General features: G+C 47.7%; 2 protein-coding genes across 3 annotated transcripts in view; both read left to right on the forward strand.

Moving 5' to 3' along the window:
• sugct (succinyl-CoA:glutarate-CoA transferase) overlaps positions 1-25000 on the forward strand; it is a 69499-nt gene that overhangs the window by 21414 nt on the left and 23085 nt on the right. The gene's annotated exons all lie outside the window — the stretch shown is intronic.
• The window catches only part of LOC147321539 (uncharacterized), a 19836-nt gene continuing 4183 nt past the window's right edge, over positions 9348-25000 (forward strand). Inside the window, exons 1-4 of the mRNA XM_086305236.1 lie at positions 9348-9521; positions 9895-10014; positions 18147-18294; positions 18662-18727. Coding sequence (XP_086161362.1) covers positions 9348-9521; positions 9895-10014; positions 18147-18294; positions 18662-18727 — 508 coding nt within the window. The remainder of the gene's footprint in view (positions 9522-9894; positions 10015-18146; positions 18295-18661; positions 18728-25000) is intronic.

Below are 25000 nucleotides of genomic sequence, written 5' to 3' on the forward strand. Positions count from 1 at the left end.
ACCCGCTCTGCATGATAATGTCTTCGTTCTGGAACTGACTTCTCCTCCAGCTTCCAGCGAGGAGCTGGATGAACCTGACTGTAAGGCTGTATGTGAGGGAAACCAGCAGCCATCCCATAATCCCATTAAAGAAGAAGATGAGTCCACTGTAGAGCTGCTGCTTGGTCCACACAGCAGCTCCTCATCAGGATGGTCAGAGGTCATCATCCCAAACCTGGAAGTGATCGGGAAAGACGCTCGGCGCTGGTGGACGGCCTCTCGCTCGCCCATCTGTCTCACCGCCTCTCTGTTCGTCGAGCTTTGAAGGCGCATGATGATGATGATGATGATGATGGTTCCTCACTGTGCCTGTCCTGGATCACGGTGCAGGTTCATGTTCTCACTTACTTTGATGGAAAAATCAATCTGGTCTTAGGAGGTCAAGGGTCAATGCTGCCTAATCCTTGAATATGAGGAACAGCTGAGTTTGTGTTCAGGCCAGTGTGCTCAGTGATGTCACTAAAGATTTCTGACATCATAAAGGGCTTTTTGCATTTCTTTTTGGGCTTCTTAGCTGCACCGTCTGCTGGAGTCTCTGCAGGAACCAAAGCTCCACGCTCTCATTTCTTTCTTTTGATCTTATGAATGAATTTTGTCCACAAACAGGAAAAAGTTTTGTTTATTGAATAGTTTAAAGGTGCTGAAAGCTCACACAGATGGAGGAACAGGTGGGATTCATCAGCAGATCTATGAGAAGTGCTTAAATGAGATCGATGAACCTGAGTGGAACAAATCTGATGATGTGACATCAGCTGACAGTCCTTTCAGTTTATTCTCTTCATCATTTCTCTGTTTGAGTCCAGGCTGTGATGTAAATGGCCTCTGTTTGTATAGCTTTACTTGGTCCCTAAGGACCCCAAAACGCTTTGCACATTCAGTCATCCACCCATTCACACACTGGTGATGGCAGCTACATCGTAGCCACTGCCGGACACTGGCGCCACCGGCCCCTCTGACCACCCCCAGTAGGCAATGGGTGAAGTGTCTTGCCCAAGGACACAACGACCGAGACTGTCGGAGCCGGGGCTCGAACCGGCAACCTTCCGATTACAAGACGAACTGTCTCTCGTTCCCTTATAAACTCATATTTTGGCGTCTTGAAGTCCTCACGGACATCTTTACCTCCTCACGGTCTCTGTCTCTGCCCTCCTGTTGCTCGCCCTCGTCCCCCCCCTCCCCCCGGAGGCCGACACTCACCGACCTTGTTTTTATGACTGCAGACCCTCCGGCCATGTATCTGTCATGCTGTCTGGGCAGCGTCCAGGTCCTGCAGAAAACATCCAGCTAAATATGGCTTTAATATCCTGACTACTGGAGGTGCGCTTGATTTATCCCAGCTGAAACCTAAACAGCCTCTGAAGTGGATACCTAACATGTAAGATCAGATAAATGAGCCCCTCCTCAGGCTGAAACCACCCACCTCTGGCAGCACCACGTTTTACTCCCCACTTCACTAAACAGAGCCTCACAGACTTTACCCTCCAGCCCCGACCACCTACAGTCCTACAGCCTGGGAATTGAACCCTAACATTAGTGACTTGCTCATGTTGCTGCATTGTTCATGCTTCTGTTTGGGAAACGGTCTGATACTGCAGGAGCTGTCAGTTCTGAAGCACAGCCTCTGTAGCTTTGGCTGCTGTCCTGATTTATTGGCTTAAACAGGAAATGAAACTTTACCTTTGGGATGTTCGTACTCTTGGTGGAGATTTGGACTCCCAGGCTAAGCAGCCCTGCTCCCTTTACCTTGCCCTGCTTTGTAAAGCTACCCCCTGAGTGAGTACAAGCTTTGATCAAAGGAAACAGCTTCCACAGCCACGACGGACTGTAACTGAAACATTTAACTCCACTGTCTCTGGGTTTACACCGACTCTGGGGAAGAGAACTCAAACAACGCAGTATCTGCTCTGGCTGATGTCACTGCTCTGCTCCTCCACAGTAGCAGAGCCTCCGTCGGCGCCTTAACCTGTAATGGTTTGATCAGAAGAAATGCAAAGTTTCATCTCCTGTTAGTTTCAAGAATCCAGTTGTTGGATGCTTTTTGCCACAAACGTTCAGCACTAACAGCCAATGTACCGACGTCAGCCTCAATTACAGTAACTTTTCTGAACTTGTGATTTTTCGTACCTTTCTGCAGGACACGATCTGTCGTTGAATCTAACATCTCAGCAGCCAACAGTCACAACCAGCTTCTCCTGCGTTGGCAGAGTCTCAGTTTGTGGGTCTTTTCATGAAAAAGGTTTGTGCAGGGAGACAAACAGTGATCTACAGCTGTTGGTGTGTTTTTGGTGAAGGACTGAGCTGAATCTTGGCAGGTTAAACACACAGTGGTGCCTGTTGACAACTTGCTTGATGGAACATGATCCTGAACCCCGTCAAGTCTGAGTGATAACCAGACTTTTTACACATGTGAATCCTTTCTGGGACTCTTCCTCGCTCAGTTGTTCACTGACGATGAAGCAGCTCTGGGAAACTGAACCTCTGATGTTTCTCTTGGGAAGCGGAGCTCGGAGCCTTAACCCTGGATGGGAGGGATAAACTCTCCACGGTGTTGTCAGGCCAACCTTAAACAGCGCAGTTTTAATTACTCGCTCTGGCACTGAGCTACAAGAGTTTATCTTTTAATTCATTCCTTTGCTCCATTTTGTGGTTGAAATGCAGTGTTTCTGTCATCTTTAAAGCTCTGCATGTCTTTGTTTGGACATGAGTTCCCCAAATAAGTTTTATTACTGTCTGGAAATTGTCAAATAATGCCATAAAAAATGCTGCAGAAGAAGTCGCTCTTCCAGTGAACATTCCTGGGAAACAGGCTGAGCTGAAGGTTGGAAGGATTAAAGGTGTGAGGACAGACGGAGAGCTTCCTCTGACGTCACGTCAAACCTTCAGCATCTCCAGCTGCCAGGTGTTGGACATGAAGGTGAAATAAGAGATAATAATGTCAGAGTTTGTTCGTATTTATGAGTATATCTGTTTCTGGGATGGATGGATCAAAGCGTGGAGAGACCTGCAGGCCCTGATCTAGTTTACCTTAGAGAGCTACGCTCAGACACATTTATGGGAGAGGCTGTGTGAACTGAGTGGATTAAATAAGGCTGGAAAATACCTGAAAGTAGAGTCACAACGATGCTCGATCACTTTCTACAGAGTCTGATGTATGAAGTGGAAACAGCTGAAACCTGTTTCCGCTCATCTGTTTCTGCAAAGTGCTGTTACATCACGCTTTTGTGGTCATATCACATCACCTCAGTGACCAGGAGATAGCAACGATGCAGGGAGAAAGTCTGAGAGAGCAGTGAGCAGGAAGTTTGTCGTGAGTTTGTTTCAGGATGAAATTCATTTAAAGTCTCGCCGCTCTCGAGGCTTCCTCCAGGTCACGCAGACCTGCCCGTCAGTTCCCAGATAACCCGGATAAGCCGCAGGCTGACAGCTGAACGCGGCTCGGGGGAAATATATTTCTGCTCTGGATGATCGGTGGGCTGATGTGATGAATGTGTGGGGAGGATTTCACTTTCCACCAGCTCAAAAAACCCCAGTTAATAGTTCCAGTAACAGCCAATCACGTCGAGCTTTTGTTGCTGTGTCCGTTACTGTCAGACTCTGTCAGGTAGGCTGTTTTGGTGTGTTTGGAACTTTTATGGATGTTTCCATGTTCATGTCTGTACGTACAGGAAGTGCATCGTCTTTTGTTTTCACTTACCTGATGAGACGAGCTCTGAGCGCGCTCCTGCTGCTGGTGTGAAGCGCCCGCTCAGGGCGTGGCCCGCTCAGGGCGTGGCCCGCTCAGGGCGTGGCCCGCTCCGAGGACAGCGGCAGGTGGGGAGCATGACTGGATGGTACACCTGTCAGACTGTGGTGCAGCTGTCCTCAGGTGAGCTCGAGTAGACAGAAACCTGTCAGGAAGCAGAAAGCGACGAGCTTGCAGAGGCTCGTGATCCTCATGATTGTGACTTTTTTACGTCTGAGGTGTCGGGTCAGTGACCCCGGGCTTCACTGACCTGTGGCGTCCAGGCGTTCACAGCGACGTCGGCTCTTTGTATCTTTGTGGTTCACCTGCTGATTGCAGGTCAGTTTGACCCTGCTGCTGAGGAGCTGTTGCAGCAGTCCTGCTGCTCAGTGTGAGAGGAACCCAACGCCCACACGTGTGGCCACGCGCTCGGCTCACGAGCCGATCTGTGTGCTTCTGATGATGATGTTGGAGCTCCGCAGGTCTCTGGTTGATGATCACATGATCAGCTGTCCTCAGACTGAGGATGATGGTATTTCCACTCTAACTGGTCAGTGACCAGCTGGTCCATAGGCCTGTGTGACCTGTGAGGCTGAGATGACATGAAGCCCTGTGTTTTACACTCCTCTTGTCTCACAGTCGTGTGTTATTTCCTACTAAACACCGAGTTTAAACTCTCAGCTTCTGAAGTGGAGCTAATGTTGCTTTGTGGAAACTGATCCTAGATTAACAGCTGAGGTCCGCCTGCCTTCAGCCTGGAGCTGAGCTGGGTGTGAGTTACTCTCTGCACGCTGTCAGACTCATGTACACGTTATTTCCCTTCCTGTAACTTTCCTCCGTGTTTTGTTTTTGAGTTTAACATCAGCCTGAGTTTGGAGATTTGACTCATTTCGATGTGAATACCAGATGGTTTGCTTCAGCTCGGTAAACAGACGTGATGCTCCTGTAGCTCGGTGACGTCAGCACAGCTTCGTGTGTCCTCTCAGGGGCTTTTAGGTGGTTTGGAAGACGCTCGCCCGTCCTCCTCCTCTGCTCCCAAACGTATTTTTTTAGCAGATAAATCGTGTGTCTCACGATGAATCGCTGTTATCAGAGGCAGCGCTGAGTCAGCAGGGAGAGCTTCTCTCTGCTGCGAGTCCTGAGTAAGCGCACGTGTAGCTGCACGCTGCGGGCTTCGGTCGTAACTTCCTGCTCCGGAGGATGTTATCTGTCTGCTCCTGGGTGGTACATCACAGATTATGGAGAAAAACCGAACTGACTGGCTTAACAAGGACAACGCGACCCAGACGTGGGAGAACGCCGACCTTCATCCGTGCATTTACAGTAAAGACGACTGAGACAAGTGTTCTTCATTAAAACTCCTGTTTGTGTAAATCGGATGCAGCTGGACTTGTTACACAACGACGACATTTGATTGATTTTAATGATGAAATAATTCCTCCAGCTCCGAGCACAGAGAGCGTTTAGCCTCCAACGTGTCAGAGGGAGGTGTTTCCCCGCTCTCGTCTTCATGCGCAGAGGGCTGAACGCGACGGCGGCGTGGCTCGGCGTCCTGCTTCTCCTATGGCGCTCGCTCATATTTCCAGACGTGTTTTCAGGCTGCTTTTGGGAAAAGATGACAATCTTTCGTATTTGTTGACAAAACATGACAACTCATACTCTAAATGATGTGTGTTGGCGTACGCTTAGACACGAGAAATGCTGTTGCTTTGAAAACAGTTGGGACCACCGTCTCAGACTCGAATGTTTCCATCTGTCAGGCTGTCGAGGACAAACCTGATGTCAAACTTTATCAAACACCAAGTGCTCTCAGGTGGACACAAGGACTCTTCATGTATGCTGAAGTTCATCATCATCATCATACTGTAGGGATCATGTATGATTGTGTGTTCTCTGAAGTTTGGACCAATCCTGATGAAACCCTGCAGAGGGCGCTGTCAGTGCCAGCGTCCATACAAACTACTCAAACTTTAAAGACGGCGTCAGAGTGGCGATAATTTATGTGACATCATCACGACATGAGACGCATTATGAAGCAGCCCATTGGGTGTTAAATGTTCAGCGTCTATAATTCATCATTGTTTATGTTGTTGTAATAAACGCTGTGTTGCCTGTTTTTCTTTCTCTGTGAGGTTCTGTGACTCATGAGAGGAACGCTGTGCTGACAAAACAGATGGAACGACGGTGATCGAATATATTTCTCACAGTTTTAGCGATCAATCAAGCTCTGCAGGCAAACCCCACCTGTGTGAAACGAAGAGTAATAAACTGAGACACAACGTCGTGTGAAGCAGTGCGGGATCATGGGAGTGGTTCACCAGTGTCATGCATCACAGTTCGTTGGTCCAGCTGGTCAGCGTGGGCACAGTCAAACCCACGGTCGCGGCGTTCGTAGATGAAGGGCAAAGTGTTTTCAGTCCACGAACATTAGTGTGATGATTTTAAACGTTAGTGTCTGCGCTCGTGGGTTTGCTGTCAGCGCTCTGACGGTATTTTACCTCAGCTTCATCAGCGACCTGCTGAGAAGTTCACCCGAATCAGTCGGAGGCTCACAACGAACCAGATGAGCAGGCGGGGACATTCCTGGGCTTTCCCAAGTATTTTTCTCAGGAAGCTGGAACAGTTTTGGAAAAATACTCTGATCTCAGTTCCTGGTGTTCTGCCTTCACTTAGACGTGAGAGCAGCTGCAGATGCAGAGCGGTGAAGTCGGTGTGTTCTGAAGCTCCTCGGTGTTTGTGAAGTGACTGACTGCTCTCTTTTATGCCGAGCGTCCCCCCCGGTTTGTCTCTGTCCCTGTAATTCCAGCAGTTTGTTCCCTTCAGTGATTGCGGCCTCTCTGTGGCTGCTGACAGAGCGAGGGCCTGAGCACGTTTCTTTCTCTGTCCACAAAGACTCTTGAAACTCAATTAGAGGAGGAGTCGTTCCAGGCCCGCCGTCTCCTGACAGTAATAGCTCTTATCATCTGCGGGACACGGTGACAGATTTATTCCTCCGAATGAGACCCTCCTGCTTCTCTGTGTGTGTTTTGGAACCTTTGATTGGATCCCGGTGATGTTTGAAGATGAACTCTGCTCCTCAGGTTTGGCGTTGCCAGGTTGGAGCTCGTCACTGCATTTAAACATGGAGGACGTTTAGCAGCCTGAGCTGTTTCACTAATGAGGCTGAAGTAAACACAAACAGCTCTGAGGACACGCGTGTGTTATTGGTCATGTTATACTGTTTCATATGAACTGTAGACAGGCACAGAGGGGAGGGTGAGGTGAAGGAACGCCATCCAAATGAGCTGAAGGACGAGGACCAATGAATGGGCCTAATGTAGAATAGGTTCATTATCATAACCTCTGCTGCCAGATGTCAGCTACCTGCCAACAGGTGTGATCTGACACTGCAGACGTGGGAGTGCTGCACACCAAGAGAGGACAGTCTGCTTTTTTAAATGGCTGCTACGAGTTCATCAGCAGGAGGCGGTTCCAGTCTGTCAGACTGGACCTGGTTGGCTGCTTTTCCTTCTTCTGTCAGGCTCAGGTTCCAGAGCTGGTCTAGCTATACTCCCACAGCTGGAGATGCTAAACGGGGACACTTTCAGAAACTAGCAGCTGTTGTTTTTTGAATGAGTTATTAGATTATTAAGCTTTTAAAAGAAGAACTGTGTGTTTGCCACATTAGGGGCAAAGTTTCATTCAAGGCCTGAAGAAAACCCGACAGCCAAGGTCCCTGCTGAAAACCCCAACCAGTAGCTGAGGGTTGCTGTTACTTTGCATGGACTGAATAACAAAACTTTTACTTTGAAGGGCAGCGTTGTCCATGCGCAGGTGGTGTCACAGGTTACTTCCTGTAACGTTAGCGTCTTCCATGCAGACTACAGGAAGCAGCACGCTCTGAATGATGACCTCACATTGTGGCCGTCAGGAAGGCTGGTGTTTAACCCTCTGTGACCCGACCTACCTGTGCAAGAGTCTCTGGGTGTGGCTGAGGCATTGTCTACCTGACGAGGTGTGGAGGAAGGCGTGTCTCAGGTTGGCTGTGGAGACGCCACTTCTCGCTTTCATTCTCTCGTGTCAGTCTCCTCTAACCCCACCTACAGCTAACCCTGAGTGGGTGTTACCTGTACCCTGTAAATGATGTGATGTCAGTAGTTTACCTGCGTCCACGTCACACTGACACCAGACACAGCAGGTGATAAGAAAAGGCTTCTTCCAGAATCCACATCGAAGGTATGAATATCTTTTTGACATGTGAGATAACCTGAACCCCGACGTGATTTTTTATTGTCATCATTTTCATTGTGGCTCTAAGTGTCATTACGTGACATTTACATGCTGCCAAAGGCTTTGCACAGAAGAGAGAAGTAGAAGTTAGAAACATCTCGGAGTTGAGGACGTTTCACCGTCTTTAAAGGGAATAGTTGGATTGGGAGGCCGTTAATAAAGCATCTCAGTGATGTAGTTAAAGTTTGACTTGTTTTAATCACTTCCTGCTCTGTGACATTTGACTGAAGTGTGTTTTTTAAAGGACAGGTTGGCTTCTCAGTCTCCGTGACGCAGGAGAGTAAATGAGTCCTGACTGATCTGAGGTCAGGCGAACCTCGCGTGGTGTTCGTGTGTCGGCACATAGTGAGCGTTTAAAAGCACTCTGACTTCCTGATGCTCCCAGCGCGTCCTCTTGTTCTTCATTTACAGCGACAGCATTCTTATCGTCGGCCCCATTTCGCCGCTCGCTGCCGTACAGCCTGTTCCCTCTTCACGGTAATTGCCATCCATCGCTGAGCGGCCGAGCTGTTTATTTCTGAAGACACTTGTACCTCGAGTGCCTCCTTAGAGAAAATCGCCTCTCAGTCACGACGTGTTCAAGCCTCCGGTTCAGCTCGCCGTGAGCCTCTCGACAGTGAAGGACCGTTAACTGAGCTCTGATGAAGTAAACAGCAGCTTATTCAAACGACGGTCATTCAGGAAGCCAATCAGAGCTCAGATAGCTTTGTCTTAGTACTGCAGTGTACACCGGGTCAGCTTCTGATCAGCCAATCACAGGATTACAGGATATAAAGAGTTTACTCTCAAAGGTAACCTGGTCACAGTAGTCTGCAGTGTAACTCGGTCTGAGGAGGACGATGTCGGGTTCTGCACTTCATTTTCTCTGAGTTCTGCACAGATTTATGATGTTTATTCATCAGGTAATTATTTCCTAATTTTCTGACTGAGTCGTGACTCAGACGGAGGTCAGGAGGTTAGAGAGTCGCAGCCACGGCGCCCTTTGGCTCTCGCTGCCTGAATGTTGATGAACTCCTGACGTCAGCTGAGACACGGCGCGGTCATGACGGACAAAAACGAGTCGAGGAATTTTGTGATTTGTCACTTTCGGCTTCATTAATCATCCATCGTGACAGCTGTTTGGGTTTGAATCCAGGTCAGAGGGGTGTTTCCTCGCATCCTGGAAACACCTGGAAGACTTGGAATTACTTAAAGCTGCTTTCAAGGAAGGTTTATTATCTCCGTCCTTGAGTTTCCACCTGTTTGCCTTAGTCCTGACGCAGATGGTACAGGTACAGGTAAACCTTCACAGCACCACAGAGCTTTAAATCTGGTGTCCATGGTGATGCTGAGGGGTGGGTACACCTGCAGCGGCGTGTTTAATGTCAACCAGCAAAGACTGAAGGTCAAGCAGGAGGCAGAAGAACCAAGTAAAGCTGAGGTCAGAGGTCACAGGGACGTGAGTCCCTCCATCAGAGCGGCGCTTACAATCCTCGAAGCTTTGAAGATGGACGTGAGACCTGCTGTGATAGGCTGGAGGCCGAGCTGAAGATGTTCAGATGTTCAGTGAGCAGGATGGTAATGAGTCCATCAAAGGGACCACCTGGTCAGGGAGGATGAAGATGGAGCTGCCAGCCAGGAGGAAAAGAGAAGAGCTCAGAGAAGATTCATGGGTGTGGTGAAGGAGGAAATGCAGAGGGTTGGTGTGACAGAGGAGGATGCTGGGATAGTAGGAGGTGATCGACCGTGGCACCCCCTACAGGCAGCAGGAAGAAGACAGACGATTCTGCATAACGAACATTTTTACCAGTTTTCTAAGTCTTCTTGAAGAAAACGTGATGCTCATCATCCCATAACTTCCAGAATGAGCATCCTGTTTTCTTCAGTGTGACCGTAAACTCTTCAGGAAAGTGTTTACTGAGCTCAGAGATCAGAGGCAGGAAGTTCATCGCAGCCGGCTTCCTCGGTGTCGGCTCGCTCAGCAAAACCTAAAACCTCAGGCCGAGGTAACGGCCTTCACCTCGCTCTGAGCGGCTCTGAGCGGCTCTGAGCGCGCTCACATAAAACAGGGTGGTTTACAGGTCATGTGATCCGGTGAGCACCACCTCCTCCAATCAGAGACATGATCAGAATGTATGTGAGGTGAAGTCTGGAGACTAGGACTCAGATCCTTCCTGTCTCTCACAGTCTTCCTCTGGAGGAGGGCGGTTCTATGTGATTTAACTATTCGGGGTGTGTTTGCATGCTGCGCTGTTACTCTCCTGTGTGATTGTTTGGTCACTCGGTCAGAGGTCATAGGTCACGCTGTGATTGGGGAGCTTCCGCCCAGCAGCGGCTCGTTGCAGGTGCGTCTGCAGACGCAGCAACAGCTGCTCATTAAATCTTTATTTAACCCGGGAGGGCTGACAGAGGCCTGCGCTGCTTCACGCAGCCATGTGTGCACACTGGGAGCAAACCAGTGCAACCAGTGTAATCACAGTGCGAGCCCCACAGAGGAAAGAATGATCGACTTGGCTTCTGTCCATCCAGACGGACGTGTTTCTCCTTTCTGGTTGTGCTTTGCATCAAACCTGCTGAAGGCTTCCTCAGAAAGACCGCTGCAGATCTTCTGTACCAGAAGGAAAACCTCACCGAGACTCTTATATGCGAGTAATCAAACACACGGAGCAGATGTGGGGTCACCTCCAGCTGTGGGAGGTGATTTGTATCAGGGTGACGTTTCGTACGCTCACATGAAGAGCTGAAAGAAGTTATTCAGTTAAAATCCTGAATCATGGTTTCACAGTGACTGTAAGATCATTTTCATGGTTTGGTTAAATAATTAACAGTTGTTCTGATATCTTCTTACTGACCGAAGGGAACACAAGCTGCAGTTCCTCTGCCGTCCAGCAGAGGCAGCAGTGAGTCAGTCCCACAGACAGTTTCACAGACTGTTTGGTCTCCAGAGATCATTTCATAACACCTGTTTATAACTCACCTGTTTAAACTGTATGAAGGCTTGAAGTTTGCATTATTAGGGGCGTGGCCTCTGTGACTGACAGGTGGATGGTGACACAGGTGGCTGTAGCTGCTAGCTGTCTGCTAGCTTCACCTGAACTGGACCTCTGGACCTGTTTGTGCCGTTGGAGCCTTTTTAATGACATCATGTGACCAATAATATGGCTTCTGTGAGGTTACTGTGGCAACAGAGCGTCTGAGAAGGCGGGGCTTGATCAGTGGGTGACATCACAGTGACTGTTATTAAAAGATAATTTTTAACTTGTGTTTATATGTGATATTTATGACCTGTTACCTGTGATGTTCCCAGAGTTTCTGAGTCGTCCTCAGCTAACACACCGGTCCGTGCGGTCGATTTAAACTCGTGTTTACGTCATGATGAGTCAGACGTGTAGAAGTACGTCCTCTGCGCCGCTCCAGCTGATTCCACAGCTTTCACATTATGTATTGAAACTGCAGTTTGGAAAGAAGGAGAAAGAACCTCTACATGAAAGCTTTTTATTCAGAGCTGAGAACGTGCCTGGTCTCCATCGCAGCCATGACGGCTCTGTATTAGACTCTGTGATTGCTAATCCACCAGGATTACACGAAGGCCACAGGAGTGACGAGGTCAGATGTCCCAGATGTCGCTGTGACCTCTGAGTGACCGTGTGGAGGAGGAATAAGTGAGGCTTTTTGTTGACTGTAATCAGAGTGGGCGGAGGACGTGATGGAGCTGAGGGAAAGTAATGTAAGGAAATAATCAGCCGCGAAGCCTCGGCGGCCTGCGCAGAGCAGCTCTGGGACATCTGGGAAAGTGTGAGAGGTGGATTTGATAAAGTCCAGGTACGCTGTGACGAATGAGAGCCTCGCAGATTGAATGTGAAACATGGACATGGTCTGGAGACGGAGACGCACAGGGCGGAGGTCTGTCAGAGACGATGCAGCTTTGACTGCACGTACAAACTGAGGCCTTCAGCTGAGCTGTCGGACTCGTTGCTGTGTTGTGGTTGTCTGACCCGTACGATCCTCAGCTGGTGCAGAGCTTCATGCTGGCTCTGTACAGTCGGCTTTGCACTGGTGGAAATGTTGGCCTAACAGTTATTACGTCAGTGTAACCGTGTGTTTATCACACTACTGCCCCCCAAAATTAAAGGAACTTCAAATCTACACTGATATATGAAGGTGATCAACCTACAGAGGCTGGATTCAATGATTCAATGATGCACTTAGTCCAGTCGATCAAAATGTCACTGCAGAAACTGAAAACGGTGCTCAGTAATACCTGATACCTGATGGGTGCCGAGCCTCTGGAGGTCTGTGCATCCTAGAGCATCACTGACAACCAAACAGGTGATGCTGAAATGATGTTACATGCAGCATGAGGTTCTCCATGGCGTCTCCACGCCCTTTCATGTCTTTAACATGTGGTCAGGGTGAACCTGCTCCCATCTGTGGAAAGCACCAGTGGTGGACCCACCAGGTCTGGTATTCTATGGCAAATCTAGTCAGGCTCCACGGTGCAGTGAGCACAGAGCCCACTACAGGATGTCTGGCTCTCAGGCCACTCTCAGTCTGTTTCTGATTGTGTGTGGTCAGACATTCACACCAGTGGCTGCTGGTGTGAATGTCTCTGACCACACAGGAGGTACTGGTCCTGCTAATGGTTCAAGGCCTCCTACGGCCCTGTCCAGCTCTCCTAGATTAACTGCCTGTCCTGGAATCTGCTCCATGCTCCTGAGACTGTGCTGGCAGACTCAGCAAACCCTCTGACAGTGGCACGTCCTGGAGGAGTTGGACTACCTGTGCAACCTCTGCAGCTGAACAGCTGAACCTGGTGAACGCCCTCTGCTGCTTACCTGACCAGAGCAACACCCCAGAAATGTGACATGATGTCAAATGTTAACTGGATTTACTACTGCATGAGTTCACAGCCTTTTTCAGTCTGTTCGGTTTTTCTAAAACTAAGAGCGGTTCGTGGAAACAGACTATTATATATAAGTTATTATTATATATAAACATGAGGTATGATGAGACTTCCCTGTGCTTCAGTGCCTCTTACAGATTTCATTACGTCTTCTTGAATAAATCATTAACAGATATCTCAGGAATAAACCCGGTGTAGAGAGATGTGTGACCTCCCTGCTCTGAGGTCACTGCAGTCCTCTGATGGTGCTGCTGCACACCTGACCTGAGCTGATTATCAGCACAGTGGAAAATATTTGACGACCCCAGAAGAAAAGAGGAAGCTACTCAAAGACAGGAGATGAGTTTGTGCAGACAGAGCAGCAGAGGGCGTTCACTTATTTTCACTGAGCTGAGACTTATTAATCAGGAAGAAGAAATATCATTTCACACAACCTGAACCTGCAGAGCTCTGATCGTTTTCCTCTGATAACCAAAAACAAGCAGAACTCCGTCCTGTTCCTCCGCCCAGCACACAGACCTCTGCCCTCCGCCTGTCTGATAAATCAGAAACACTCAGTTTAAACTTTATAAAACCACAAAAACACTCAAAGTTTCACTAAAAATAAAACATAACAATGACAAAGATGACGAATATGTGCCGTGATGTTTATCAAGCAGAGCTGAGAGCACGGACTCACTGTCCCCGCTGATCCTGAGCTAACGAGCTAACGAGGCTCAGTGTGTTGCAGCCTCTGATTGGCTCGTCAAAGGTGCTGATCACAAGCTGGAACGATGCTATTGATAGTATTGATCAGAGCTGTATGGTATTGCATGGCGTGTGTGTGTGTGTGAATGTAAGACGGTGTGTTTGCTCCAGCACTACGTGACTTGTTTAAAAGCAGCACCTGTGCAGGTGTTTGTAGAGCTTTGTGACAGTTTCTGATGATTTTGTGTTTTCTGAGTTTTTCAAAGTGTCACAAACCAGGACTGACACACACACACAGACACACACAGACACACACCTCTCAGTATAACTGTAACTATGTCCACCTGCTGCAGACGGCGTGAGCCGTGTGATGTTATTGGTCGAGTGCAGGTGTTTCAGCCGCACAGCGATGTGTGTGTGTTATATTGTGTTACTGTGTGTGTGCAGCAGATGTTGGTGCTGTGTTCCCAGAGTTGCTGTGAGGTCGATCGAGGACACAGACGATGAGTCACACAGATATGAAGAGGCTCGCTCGCTCGCTCTCGTGGTTCCCGTTTTATTTGTGATCGGAGACCGGGAGCGTCTTCCTGTTTTCTCCCCCTCACCTGCCTCTCTGCTTCTCTCTCTCTCCCCAGCGGTCCGCTCAGACTCTTTTCTCTCTCGTTGTTTCTCCTCTTTTTCTGCTTTGAGTTTTCGTTTCTGCTTCCTTTAAACATCTCTTCATTTCTCTCCTTTCTTTCTGTTTCTCCGCCACATGAGAGCGAGGCGCTGCCGCTCTCGCCTGCTCCCATTGGATGATTTTCTGATGAATGTCAACAGATAAAGTGTAAACACACAGAGACAAAGCAGCCAGGCGCTGGCTTCCTCTCCGACCTCTCACGGTCCAAATCCAAGCATTTGGAAGCCATTGTTCTGATGCATGATGGGAACTCGTTTAAGAAACCACATGAAGGCGAGCGATGCGGCGCTCGGCGTGACAAACCTGACGAGGGTCTGAGAGTCACTGAGCGGTCAGTGTGATTGGAAATGATGGTGGTCATGGTGCTGTCACTTCCTGTTCCAGCTCACAGATTATTACACAGCAAGTTTGACTTTTGAATTTCAGACTCGAGCCCCATCCTGTCTGTAAGAACACTTTGTTAACACGTCCACCATCGTAACGCTCAGTTGGCTTCTCAGGAAGTCCTTCCACTTCATTTTAACCCCACAGAAACTCCCTGCAGTTCAGCAGAGGTACAGCAGGGGGCGCTCAAGAGGCTCAATGAGTAAAAGCAAATGAATAGAATCAACAATAGTTATATAAGCTGCATCCAGACAAAAACATTTCATCTTTCCACAATCACAGCATCGATAATCTGACGTGCTGTTAGCTTGAGTTAGCTTAGCATCATCATGTATGCTGATGATGTGTCTGAGTGACCGCTGTCTGATGTTTTTATGCTAACGTGCTCTCTGAGTGTAAGTACACAGGATTCAGATGAAGACGAGCTGCTTCACTTCAGTGAATGAAGCTGATAAACAGCTAAAATTATTCTTTAAAGCTTCTTCAAGACAAAAACATTGTATTTTATCATTTGAATTAAAAATGCTAACGTTGCAGCAAACTTCCCGTAACTCTGCTTTCAGAGGCTGGGAGGATGAAAGGTGAGTGGAATCGTCACATGTTTCATAGACCATGTCCTGGCAGTCCCCCTGGTGACCCCCGACCTCCACCCAGCCTCCCCTGTGGATCCTGAGTTAGGTCTTTAGATCGACGTGGACCGTGGCAGGACAGGAGCTGCACTGTTGCAGTGTGGTGCAGTTACACAGGACTGCCTGTAGAGGGTGTCTGTGAGCCACGTCTGCAGTTATAGAAGGACAGGAAGAGAGGGAGTTTTAAGAAAAGAGGTAAATGTGACGATGTGGTCAGGTGACTCGGACCTGCAGAGAGACGATCTGCGACGCCCACAGTGAGGCATAAAGGTGGAGGTTTTACATCAGGAGTGACTCCAGAGGAAATCAAACCCCCACCTGGCTCGCTCGCAGCCTTGCTCCACACATCGTCTGTTTGCCGGAGCAGGAATGCAGCGGAACATAGTTTGGTTTGTGAGCCATAATCAAATCAAAATGTGTCTGCATACTTTCCCATGGGGACGGAGGAGGAGGAGGGGTGTCCAATTAAACAGTGACACTCGGAGAGAACGACAGATAAACAGACGGATAATCATCAGCAGTGGACGGAGTTTCAAACAAAAGCAGGGAGGAAGACAGAGGGAAGAATGTGTCCGCCGCTGGTATTTCATGTTATTTTTGGAGCGTTTCAGGAGCAGCGGTAGCTAATGAGCTAAAATACCAAAATGCACCGCGATGGACAAAAGAGTTCAATTTGAAGTCGCAGCTGTCGCTCGTTTAGCAAACGGCAACATTTGATTCCAGCAGTCATTATCAGAGCCGCGATCCCCACGTGATCAGGGCCGAGTCACTAACATATTCACTCTGTTCAAATACTCAGAGGTCACAGGCGTATCATTACGGACGCTCACCTTTACCTAGAAACACGAGAACAGGCAACCGTTATCAAAGAGAGGGCGCAGCATTAGCCATGGACACGGTAACAACATCAGTAATGACAGTGATAAACTCAGGAGTGAACAGTGAAGGAGGAGCTCAGTCCCAGCTGGAGCTCGGCTGGAGGCGAGAAGTCTGACATCACAGCAGAGAGACGAGCCTGTTGGCTGGTGTTCAGAATAAATCAGCTGATCATCCATCCATGTCCTCGACAGCCTGTCCCAGCTGTCCAACGAGGGTTCACGTGTTTCCATCGTTTGTCCTCTGACATGTTCAGACAAGCCTGGAATACACGAGGAGCTATGCTAAGGGTGTTTTCACGCCTAGCTTGTTCACTCTGAGTTTGTAAACAGAGAAAAAAGTAAACCAAAGCAAACACTCCAAACCACCTGAGAATGTGCGCTGATTGGCCGGGAGTGTTTGGGGCGGGAATAACAAAAGTAAATAGACAAAGAAGGTTTTGGATGTTTGGAGAGTTTACTTCCTGTTCACAGCGAGCTGCTAGCCCGCGCAGACCTTTGCACGTGAGAGTACAAAGAATTCGTGGCTACGGACACTTTTTAGCTCAGACGTTACGTACACCTGGCAGTGTAATGATGTGTGTGTTAAAAATATAAAACTATAGTTTAAACTTTCAAGGACATTTTTAGCAGAATATTAAAATATTTGAGGTTATATAAATTTGGTAATCACTTAATGGACTGTAAGCTCAGACACTGGTCAGGGACTCCAGTTAGCTGAGGTGAAGATAGCAGACAGCTAGCAGCTACAGCTACCTGTCAGTCAGCGAGGCCACGCCCCCAATAATGCATACTTTAAACAGGTGAGTTGTAGGCTACGTCCACATGTACACGGGTATTTTTGAAAACTGAGATTTTCCGTTTTCGTTTTTTTTTAATCCTGTCCACACGTGCAGTTTTGAGAAAATATCTCCGTCCACATGTAAACGCTAAAAACGAAATGTTGGCCAATCAGAAGTCTAGAAGCCGGGAGGGAAAGACTAAACAGGGTTTTGTACCCTCACTAAACCTTCAGGACTTCTGAAAAGTTTGTGTTGTCCTGGAAAGGCAGATAATTTTGTTACTATTCAGGTGCCTTCAACATTTCAAATGTTAATAACAAAGACAGTACTTTGACGTTGTGTGACTAAATCTCTGTTTTCCTCGTCCACACGTAAACGCAAAAACTGAGTTTTTAAAAATCTCAGTTTTCAGTGATTGAAAACACTGTTTACATGTGGAGAAAAGGTGCAAACGCATAGAAAAGTCTGTGTTTTCAAACATACCAGTGTGGACGCAGCGTGATCACTGCAACAGTTTGAGTGTGTGGGACTGACTCACTGCTGCCTCTGCTGGACGTCAGAGGAACTGCAGTTTCAGGAGTTTAAGCATTGGTTTCATTTTTCAGGTAAAATAAACCTGAAGCTGAACCGGTGGAACTCTAAGGCTCGTGCATCCTTTATAGGCTTTGCAGTTTGCTTTCCTTGTTCCCTCCTCTCTTCCTCTTCTATAATTTACCTGTGTGTGTGTGTGTGTGTGTGTGTGTGTGTGTGTGTGTGTGTGTGTGTGTGTTTGTGTGTGTGTGTGTGTGTGTGTGTCGTTTCTGCAGAGCTGTTTTCCAGCTCGCCTGCAGATATGGTTACAGCGTTGGTCTGTGGTGCGTTTGAGTGCTCGGTGCGTTGAAAGGAATTTTTACTGCTGACTGAAGCTGAGTGTGATCCAGAGAAACTCGCTCATCCGTTCACGTATGTGTCTCCAGCCAGCGTGGACACAGTTTGAGTTCCTGCGTGAGTTTTTATCGGTCACGCGTGAAGAAGAATTAGCCGTGACGCGCAGCCCGTGTTGAGCACGTGGGACATAACGTTTCATGAGCGCAGATATGTGAGCAGTGCGTCTGCTATTCGCTCGTCGCTTTGAAGCTGATGCCTCGCTCATTACCTAGGTAATGCCTTTACGACCAGTTCATGTGTCAGTCAGCTGTGTCCTGTGCTCTCATTGGTAGTCAAGTTTATCTCAGGACCCGCCCACTGTGTGTCGCCCGTCTCACTTAAAGCCACCTGTTAGCATCCCTAAAGTTTTGGCCCAAAGGAACATAGATATGATGTCAAACGCTGCTACTGTCCTTCATCCTGATGGGATTCTGACAGCAGGTTTGTCAAGTCTCCATAAAAATAAGTTTGACCTCTGACCTCTGTGAACAGATCCTGGATCAGTGCTCAGCAGGCATACACATCCTACAAACGTGTATTCTCCCATAAACATGTTCATAAGTGATGCATAAAGTGCAGGAAGACTGCAGCATGCTGTCTCGGTTTGTTGACTCTAGTGTTTTAGAATACTGACTGCACGTGCTCAGTAGCGTCTCATCTCCGTATCGTTTATGATCAGAGCTGCTGGCGCTCTCTTCTTTGTGCAGTCTGACTCTGATGTTTTTACAACATGCGTTTGATGTCAAACACACGGATCTGTGGGAGGAGATCCTCTAATGTGGCGCTGCCTGTCATCCTGTGGACGAAGCTCAGCTCCGCGAGCTCCACGAGCTCCAGGAGCTCCAGGAGCTCGGCACACCTGCTGCAGGTTCAGGTGAGCCCGAGCTCGCTGAGAGGAAAGCAGACCTGAGGCTGTGAGGTGGGCGGTGTCGTTCCTGCAGACTGGTGTCAGTAAAAGCAATAAAGCTGTGATGTGATGAACGCAGACCAGCGTGGCTGACCTGCTGGTGGCTCTGAGCAGGTGAAGGATTTCAGGTGCTTCTTCTGTACATGAGGTTGGTGAATCCACCCTTTGGCTTCCACTTGCACACGTCTGTGGGAACTTGAAGCACCGAGGAGTCGTTTCCTTAGACCAAATATAACCTGAGGGCCTGGGTGGACTCAAGTGTTCCCATAACATGGAAATGTGTCTCCAAACATCTGGATTATAAAAAGTAAGAACACTATATCCAGTGGAGTCCTCGCACAGATCCACTCGCTCTACCTGCTGACGGCGAGTGCTCCGAGGGAAAGAATGATGTCAGCTGATCCCCGATGAGGCCCGAGGATCATTTATCTCCGTCACTCCTCGGGTCTCGTCCTGGCAGCCATGTTGAAACTGTCGGTGTCACCTTCTGCCCGAGCCGCGGCGTTTAGGATTCGCTTCCATGAAATCATATTTGGCGTTTTAATGGTGGGAGTTCCCACTGTCAGCTGAACAGCTCCCTGCTGACGGAGCGCACCGTCCTGCTGCACACCTGGAACACAGCTGCTGCACACGCACAGTAACACACAGTAACGCACAGTAACACACAGTAACACACAGTTAATCTACTTTCCCCACAGTTTTCCTCCATATGGGCGACTCTGTCCAAAACACACACATTCCTCATGCCACAGTTTCCACTTCATGCAGCTAAACACACTCACACTCACACAGAAAGAGCTTTTTGTTCAGGAGGAATCTATTCCTGCGTTTTCCTCGGACTCTCTTTACCTCTCGTCTGCACTCGCTCTGCGTCCTTCTGTCAGCTGCTGGCGGCCTGTCAGTGGGTAAAGATGTGATGATGAATGCTCTCCTGACGTCGGTGATCCTTCGGCGTCTTTGCTGGGTGGACATTTAAAGGCTGAAAGACTTTCCTGGCTTTGACACCAATAAGCAAACACTGGCTCTGTGAATACAGCAACATTTACCTGGTTTAACACGGTGACCTTTGACCTTGCAGACTCGTTCTGCTCCATATGATTCACCTTCAGGTTTGATGCTGCTGCGTATTCACTGTGGCATCATATCATTGCAGTGTCACATGTATCGGCGTCCGTGGGTCCGTTCAGTTTTTGCTCAGATGTTGTGTTGATGGGATCCTCCTATCACAGTTTGATCCCGGTGACTGCTGCCACCAATGTCTTGGAACATGCCCGTTCCATCAGGGAAGAAAGAAATCCACGGAAAAACCTCATCAATCAGCAAACCTGATATCTGGGCACATAACACCCCGACCTCCAGCCTCTAACCCAACAAAAGGCTTTTGCCCGTTTGCTCAGTTAAGTCCAGGAGGGACTTCTTTGGGCTGAGTTTTATCTGGGAAAATATGATGGGAATTCCAACTTTATTACCATACCATACCATACCACCTTTATTTATAAAGCACTTATTGGACAAACTTGAGCATTAATGAGGATGTTTGATGAGGTCCGGGTCTCGAGGTTTAGGTACAGCATCAGTTCTGGTTGGGGATTTCTCTCTGATACTGCCGGGTCTTTACCTGCATGAACAGAGCCTTGAGGGGACAAACTGGCATCGCGAGCACCGAGTCATCAGTGCATTGCTCTGGTTAATGAAATAAAGAATATGTGAAGGGATTTAAATCAGGCAGGGTGTTAAAGAACCAGTCTGCGTTTTTAAAAGACTGGTCTTCTTTAAACTTTCTTCAGCACTGTTTCATCAATATCATAACAATAACTATGGATTTTTTTTAAAACTCTTGTGCAGTAAATCTGCACTAAAACCCACAAAATCAAAATCTGAAATAAATACAGAGGTCAGAAAGTGTCATTGCATGGTTTACAATGAAAATAATCACATTTTCTATAAATGCAGAATATTCTTCATCTTCTGGTTCGTCAGGTCTCTCGGCGGCTCAGCTGCGCTGTGAGGAAACCTTAGGCTGTCCTGTTCGCAGGATAAATTAATTCTGTGGAAAATTCAGTGCAAATGTGAGCGTAGCCTCAGTCCACAGCCGTGCGCAGGAACTGCATGCATGCCTTCCTTTGGCTTGTTGTGAATCGTCTCTGCTCGCCGCCCACCATGCAAATCCACAGGTGGGTCCATTTTACAACCAGCTTGTGGTGAGACTGCTGAGAAACAAAGAGCCCAAATTACAAACAGGATGTCCTCCTGAATACAAAACCAGGAAAGGAATGAATGTTGTTTAGATGCAGCAACAGTCTGAACAGCCACAGGCTCTGGGATGCTGCGTAAAACCTAAATATAGACTTCATTATTTATGACTCGAATTCAGAGACAGAATCTCTGCAGAAGATCGCTCTGTGTTTGAAACTCACGAGTTCCCGTTTATTAGTTATGAGCAGCGATCAGAAGTCATCTAGTTTAAATCTCAGTTAAAAGCCTTCGGTGACGGCGGAGTGATATCAGGGCTGACGGGTAGACGGCACTGTGTGATTCACCGTGTGTTAAATAAACCAATCTCAGGACCACAAAGGCAAAAAGTTCAAGACCGTGTCTTTGAACCAACTCCGATTTTGTGCAACACTCTAAAACAAGATCAGAGGAGTTTCAGCGACGACAGAACAAATCTAAAATTTCAAAGTAAACTTTTCTACCAGGAAAGAAATGGTCTGTAAATGAGTCATACTACTACCGAATTCAACCGTCACATCGAGTTTAGTTATTACCTTCTTCTTCCTAGTGGTGTATATCCCGCAATGCAGGGTTTGCTATTTTGCATGCCTTCCTCCACTTCTTCCTATCCAAGGCGTCTTCTGGTGTAATATTCGCAGCATTCGGTCCATCCAGCACTTTTCTGGTCTTCCTCGTGGCCTGTTTCCACCCAGATCTAATGGCTGGGCTGTTTAGTTGTTACCAGAGCTGAGACATAACTGTGGGACTGATGAATAACAGGAAATATTAACAACACATCAGTGCTCATGTCGTCCTCTGAGTGACAGACGTTCCTAAACCACAGTCACATACGCTGTTATACCAAGGGTGAGATACAAAACCATGCAAAGTTCAAAAGGTTCAAAATAATGAAAACTTTAGAATAAGTCCTTACTGGAGACCAAACAGGGACGGTAATATTTAGGCAGCAATGAGCTTGAATTGATTGTGAGGTCGTCTCTGGTTGATTTCCTCGTTGGTTCGAGGCAGAGCTGAGCTACTGTTTTCCAGTCCAAGCATCAGGAACAGAAAGAAGGAGGACGTGTTGGGACCACGCGTCTGCTGACCAGGACTATCCTGAAGAAGAAAACAGAAGCGATGAAGTCACTGAAGGAGCAGGCGTGTCCATCTCTGAGGACTCTCACGGCTCTGTGAAGACGGATTCATGAAGTCGTACTCTGTGACGTGTTTGGGGGTTTCCTGTTGCTGCTCTGCTCCTCGGAGTTAGAAATAAATATTTCTCCCACTGAAACACTCATTTACCCAACATGATGAAGAGCATTATTCATGCCCTGAGCTGAAATCATGAAAACACGGATCACGCGGGACCTTTACCGTCCGCGCCGCAGCTTTACGTAACGCTTCTAAAAACCCTGCCGAGCGCTCGTACGGCCCGAACGCGGCAGAGCAGGGAAATCATCTCTGACACTTCACAGGAATGAAGAGGCGACGACGTTCTTTGATTGTGGAGGTCAAACCGAGAGCAGCGGGTTCACGCAAACTCAGATCTCCACACACGCACACAGCTGCATCCACCCTGCTCTGCACACACTCTCCTTGATGTTGCAGTGACGTGACGTAACAGCAGGCCCGGGCGGCTCTCATGGGTGCTGGTTAGTCAAATCATTGGACTGCCACAGCAAGCTTCAAAGGCTGGCAGAGGTGGAGGAGGGGGTGGGGGCATAGAGAGTAACAAGTGGTGGGGAGATAGAGGGGGCGTTGAAAGAGCTGGCAGAGAAAAGTGGTTGAAGAAGCTATCGTCTGAGCCGATGGAGGGACGTATAGAGACATCATCTCTGCTGTCATTTACTCTGACAGGTTTTATCCACTGAACTCCGACTGTTTGACAGCCCGCTCACGCTCCTGCTCCTGCCTCCATCAGCATCATAGTCACCAGTCCACATCTAAATCTTCCTCCAGATGTTCAGCAGAGAAATGTCTGTGCGGATACTGAGGTGAAAGTAGCTGTTCAGTCAGAGCCGAGGATCAGAAGCAGAAGGAAGTGCATGACTGAGAGAGCTGGAGAAAGAACCAGGAGACTGAAGAGAAAGGAAGTGGAGGCAATAAGGAGAACAGGAAGTGAGGAGGAAGAGGAGGCACGTGGCTGAAACCCGCAAAGCTGTGACCCGTGTGTCTTTGATCAGCTCACTAACTGCCTACAGACTCTCGCTCTCTTTTCTGTTGCCGCCGGAAAAACACACATTTATGCTTCTGTCTTTGTGAGGACCGTCAGTCCTAATCATTCCCAGTCCCCAGGATCTAACCTGGATCTAACCTGGACCCCAGCACCAAGCCTGAGCCCCAAACCCACACCAAACTCAAAGAAATCCACACAGCAAGTGATCAGTGTGTTCTATGTTTTCAGTAAAGTCTTCCATGAAAACATTTAAACAGATGATTAAACCTAGAGTAAGCTCACCTTTAAAAGTCCCCACAGTCTGATTGAAAGCTGCTCTGTCCTGTCCAAAAACTAACAACGTCTAAAATCATGAGAACTGCAGCAAGTTTTTCCAAATGCTCCCAAGTGAACCATTAATCCAAAAATTTTCCACTAGTCCAATGCCAAGTCTAATGCCATCTCCAAAATGTTCCAAAACCAGACTCATACTCTGTCCAAAACCAATAAACTTGTTTCTATGACTGGACCAAAACCAGAGTTCAAAACCTCCTGACAACAGCACTAAGACAGCCCAAATCCAAGTAGCTCTGAAGGGTTCTTAGAGATGCTCTAAAAAGGTTCAAACAAATAATAAACCAACCAGTAACCCAAACCAGTACAAAAAGTTTCCAATGCCAGGTCGAAGGTTGGCCTGAAAGTTTTCCTAATTACTTTAAAACAGGTCTAGAATCAGACTTCTGATGTAAACATCACTGAGTGGAAAGAAAAAGAAGATGCTGGCGGACTTTATCTTCTGCACAGCTGGAACCTTCTCCAATGTTATTCAAACCCAGGTCAACACCAAGTCCACGCTGAGTGTTAAACATGTAAAAACAGAAGAGACTGTACCACATGCACAAAGGACCCAGACACCCAGACTCAAACTGGTCCAAAACCAGATTCAGCCCTGATCTGATACCACTGAGACACTCTGGATTACACAAAGAGACGGGCTGTGGTTTCCAAGACAACGCCAAAACTCAATCCAGAGAAAGCCCCACCCCACCGGTGTGGATCACAGCCTGAAACCATCTAACTTTAGGTTGAATTGTGGGAAATGTTACACACGTGCTTTAACCTCCAAGGACCTGCGTCCACATATGTGGACATCACATTTTGGGTTATTTAGACCAAAATACTCAATTGTGCTCTACAAGGGCCTGATGTCCACTTACTGCTGCTGTTCTATCAAATTTTAAACGAATATCCTCATTTGTGGCTCTCATTTTTCTTAGAAACAAGAATTAGGTAAAAAAAAAGAAGCTGTTAATTGTTTGTTTTTACATTCATCAGGTCCCAATATGTCCAAATATCAAAGAGAAATTAAAAATGCATGCCGTGGAAGAGTTCGGGTCTTAGGAGGTTAATGTAGTGACCAAATCCAGTTCCACTGTGTCCAAAACACTCTAGAACAAGCTCCAAACAACACCAGGTTCAAACCTCTCCAGAACAAATCACTGACCAATAAAAACACGAGTCCAGGCGCAGACCTCTCACGCCATGGAGGCAAAAGAAAAAAGGCTGCTGCCAAACATCTGGTGATGTCACCGCACAGTTGTTGAGATCAACACTGGAGCGACTGACATCAGATTCACCAGTGATTCACAACTGTGACACTGTGGACGTGACGCAAACTGTCACTCTGTGCCTGTCCAAAAGTGGGCGGAGTCTAAGAATCATTCTGTAAGACACAAAGGAAACGGCTCACAGGTCAGCCCAAATATGTAAGATTACACATTTATAATATTTCTATTTCACATAATCATGGATGTTTTAATGTAAATCCACTGAGTTTTAATCACACAGTAACTACATGTTCTATATTTAAA

Source organism: Aulonocara sp. 'chitande type north' Nkhata Bay, linkage group LG9, assembly GCF_057382095.1.
Source record: "Aulonocara sp. 'chitande type north' Nkhata Bay isolate Kocher_YH1m ecotype deep benthic linkage group LG9, A_spYH_male_GT1.1, whole genome shotgun sequence".
Classification (NCBI taxonomy): Eukaryota; Metazoa; Chordata; class Actinopteri; order Cichliformes; family Cichlidae; genus Aulonocara; species Aulonocara sp. 'chitande type north' Nkhata Bay.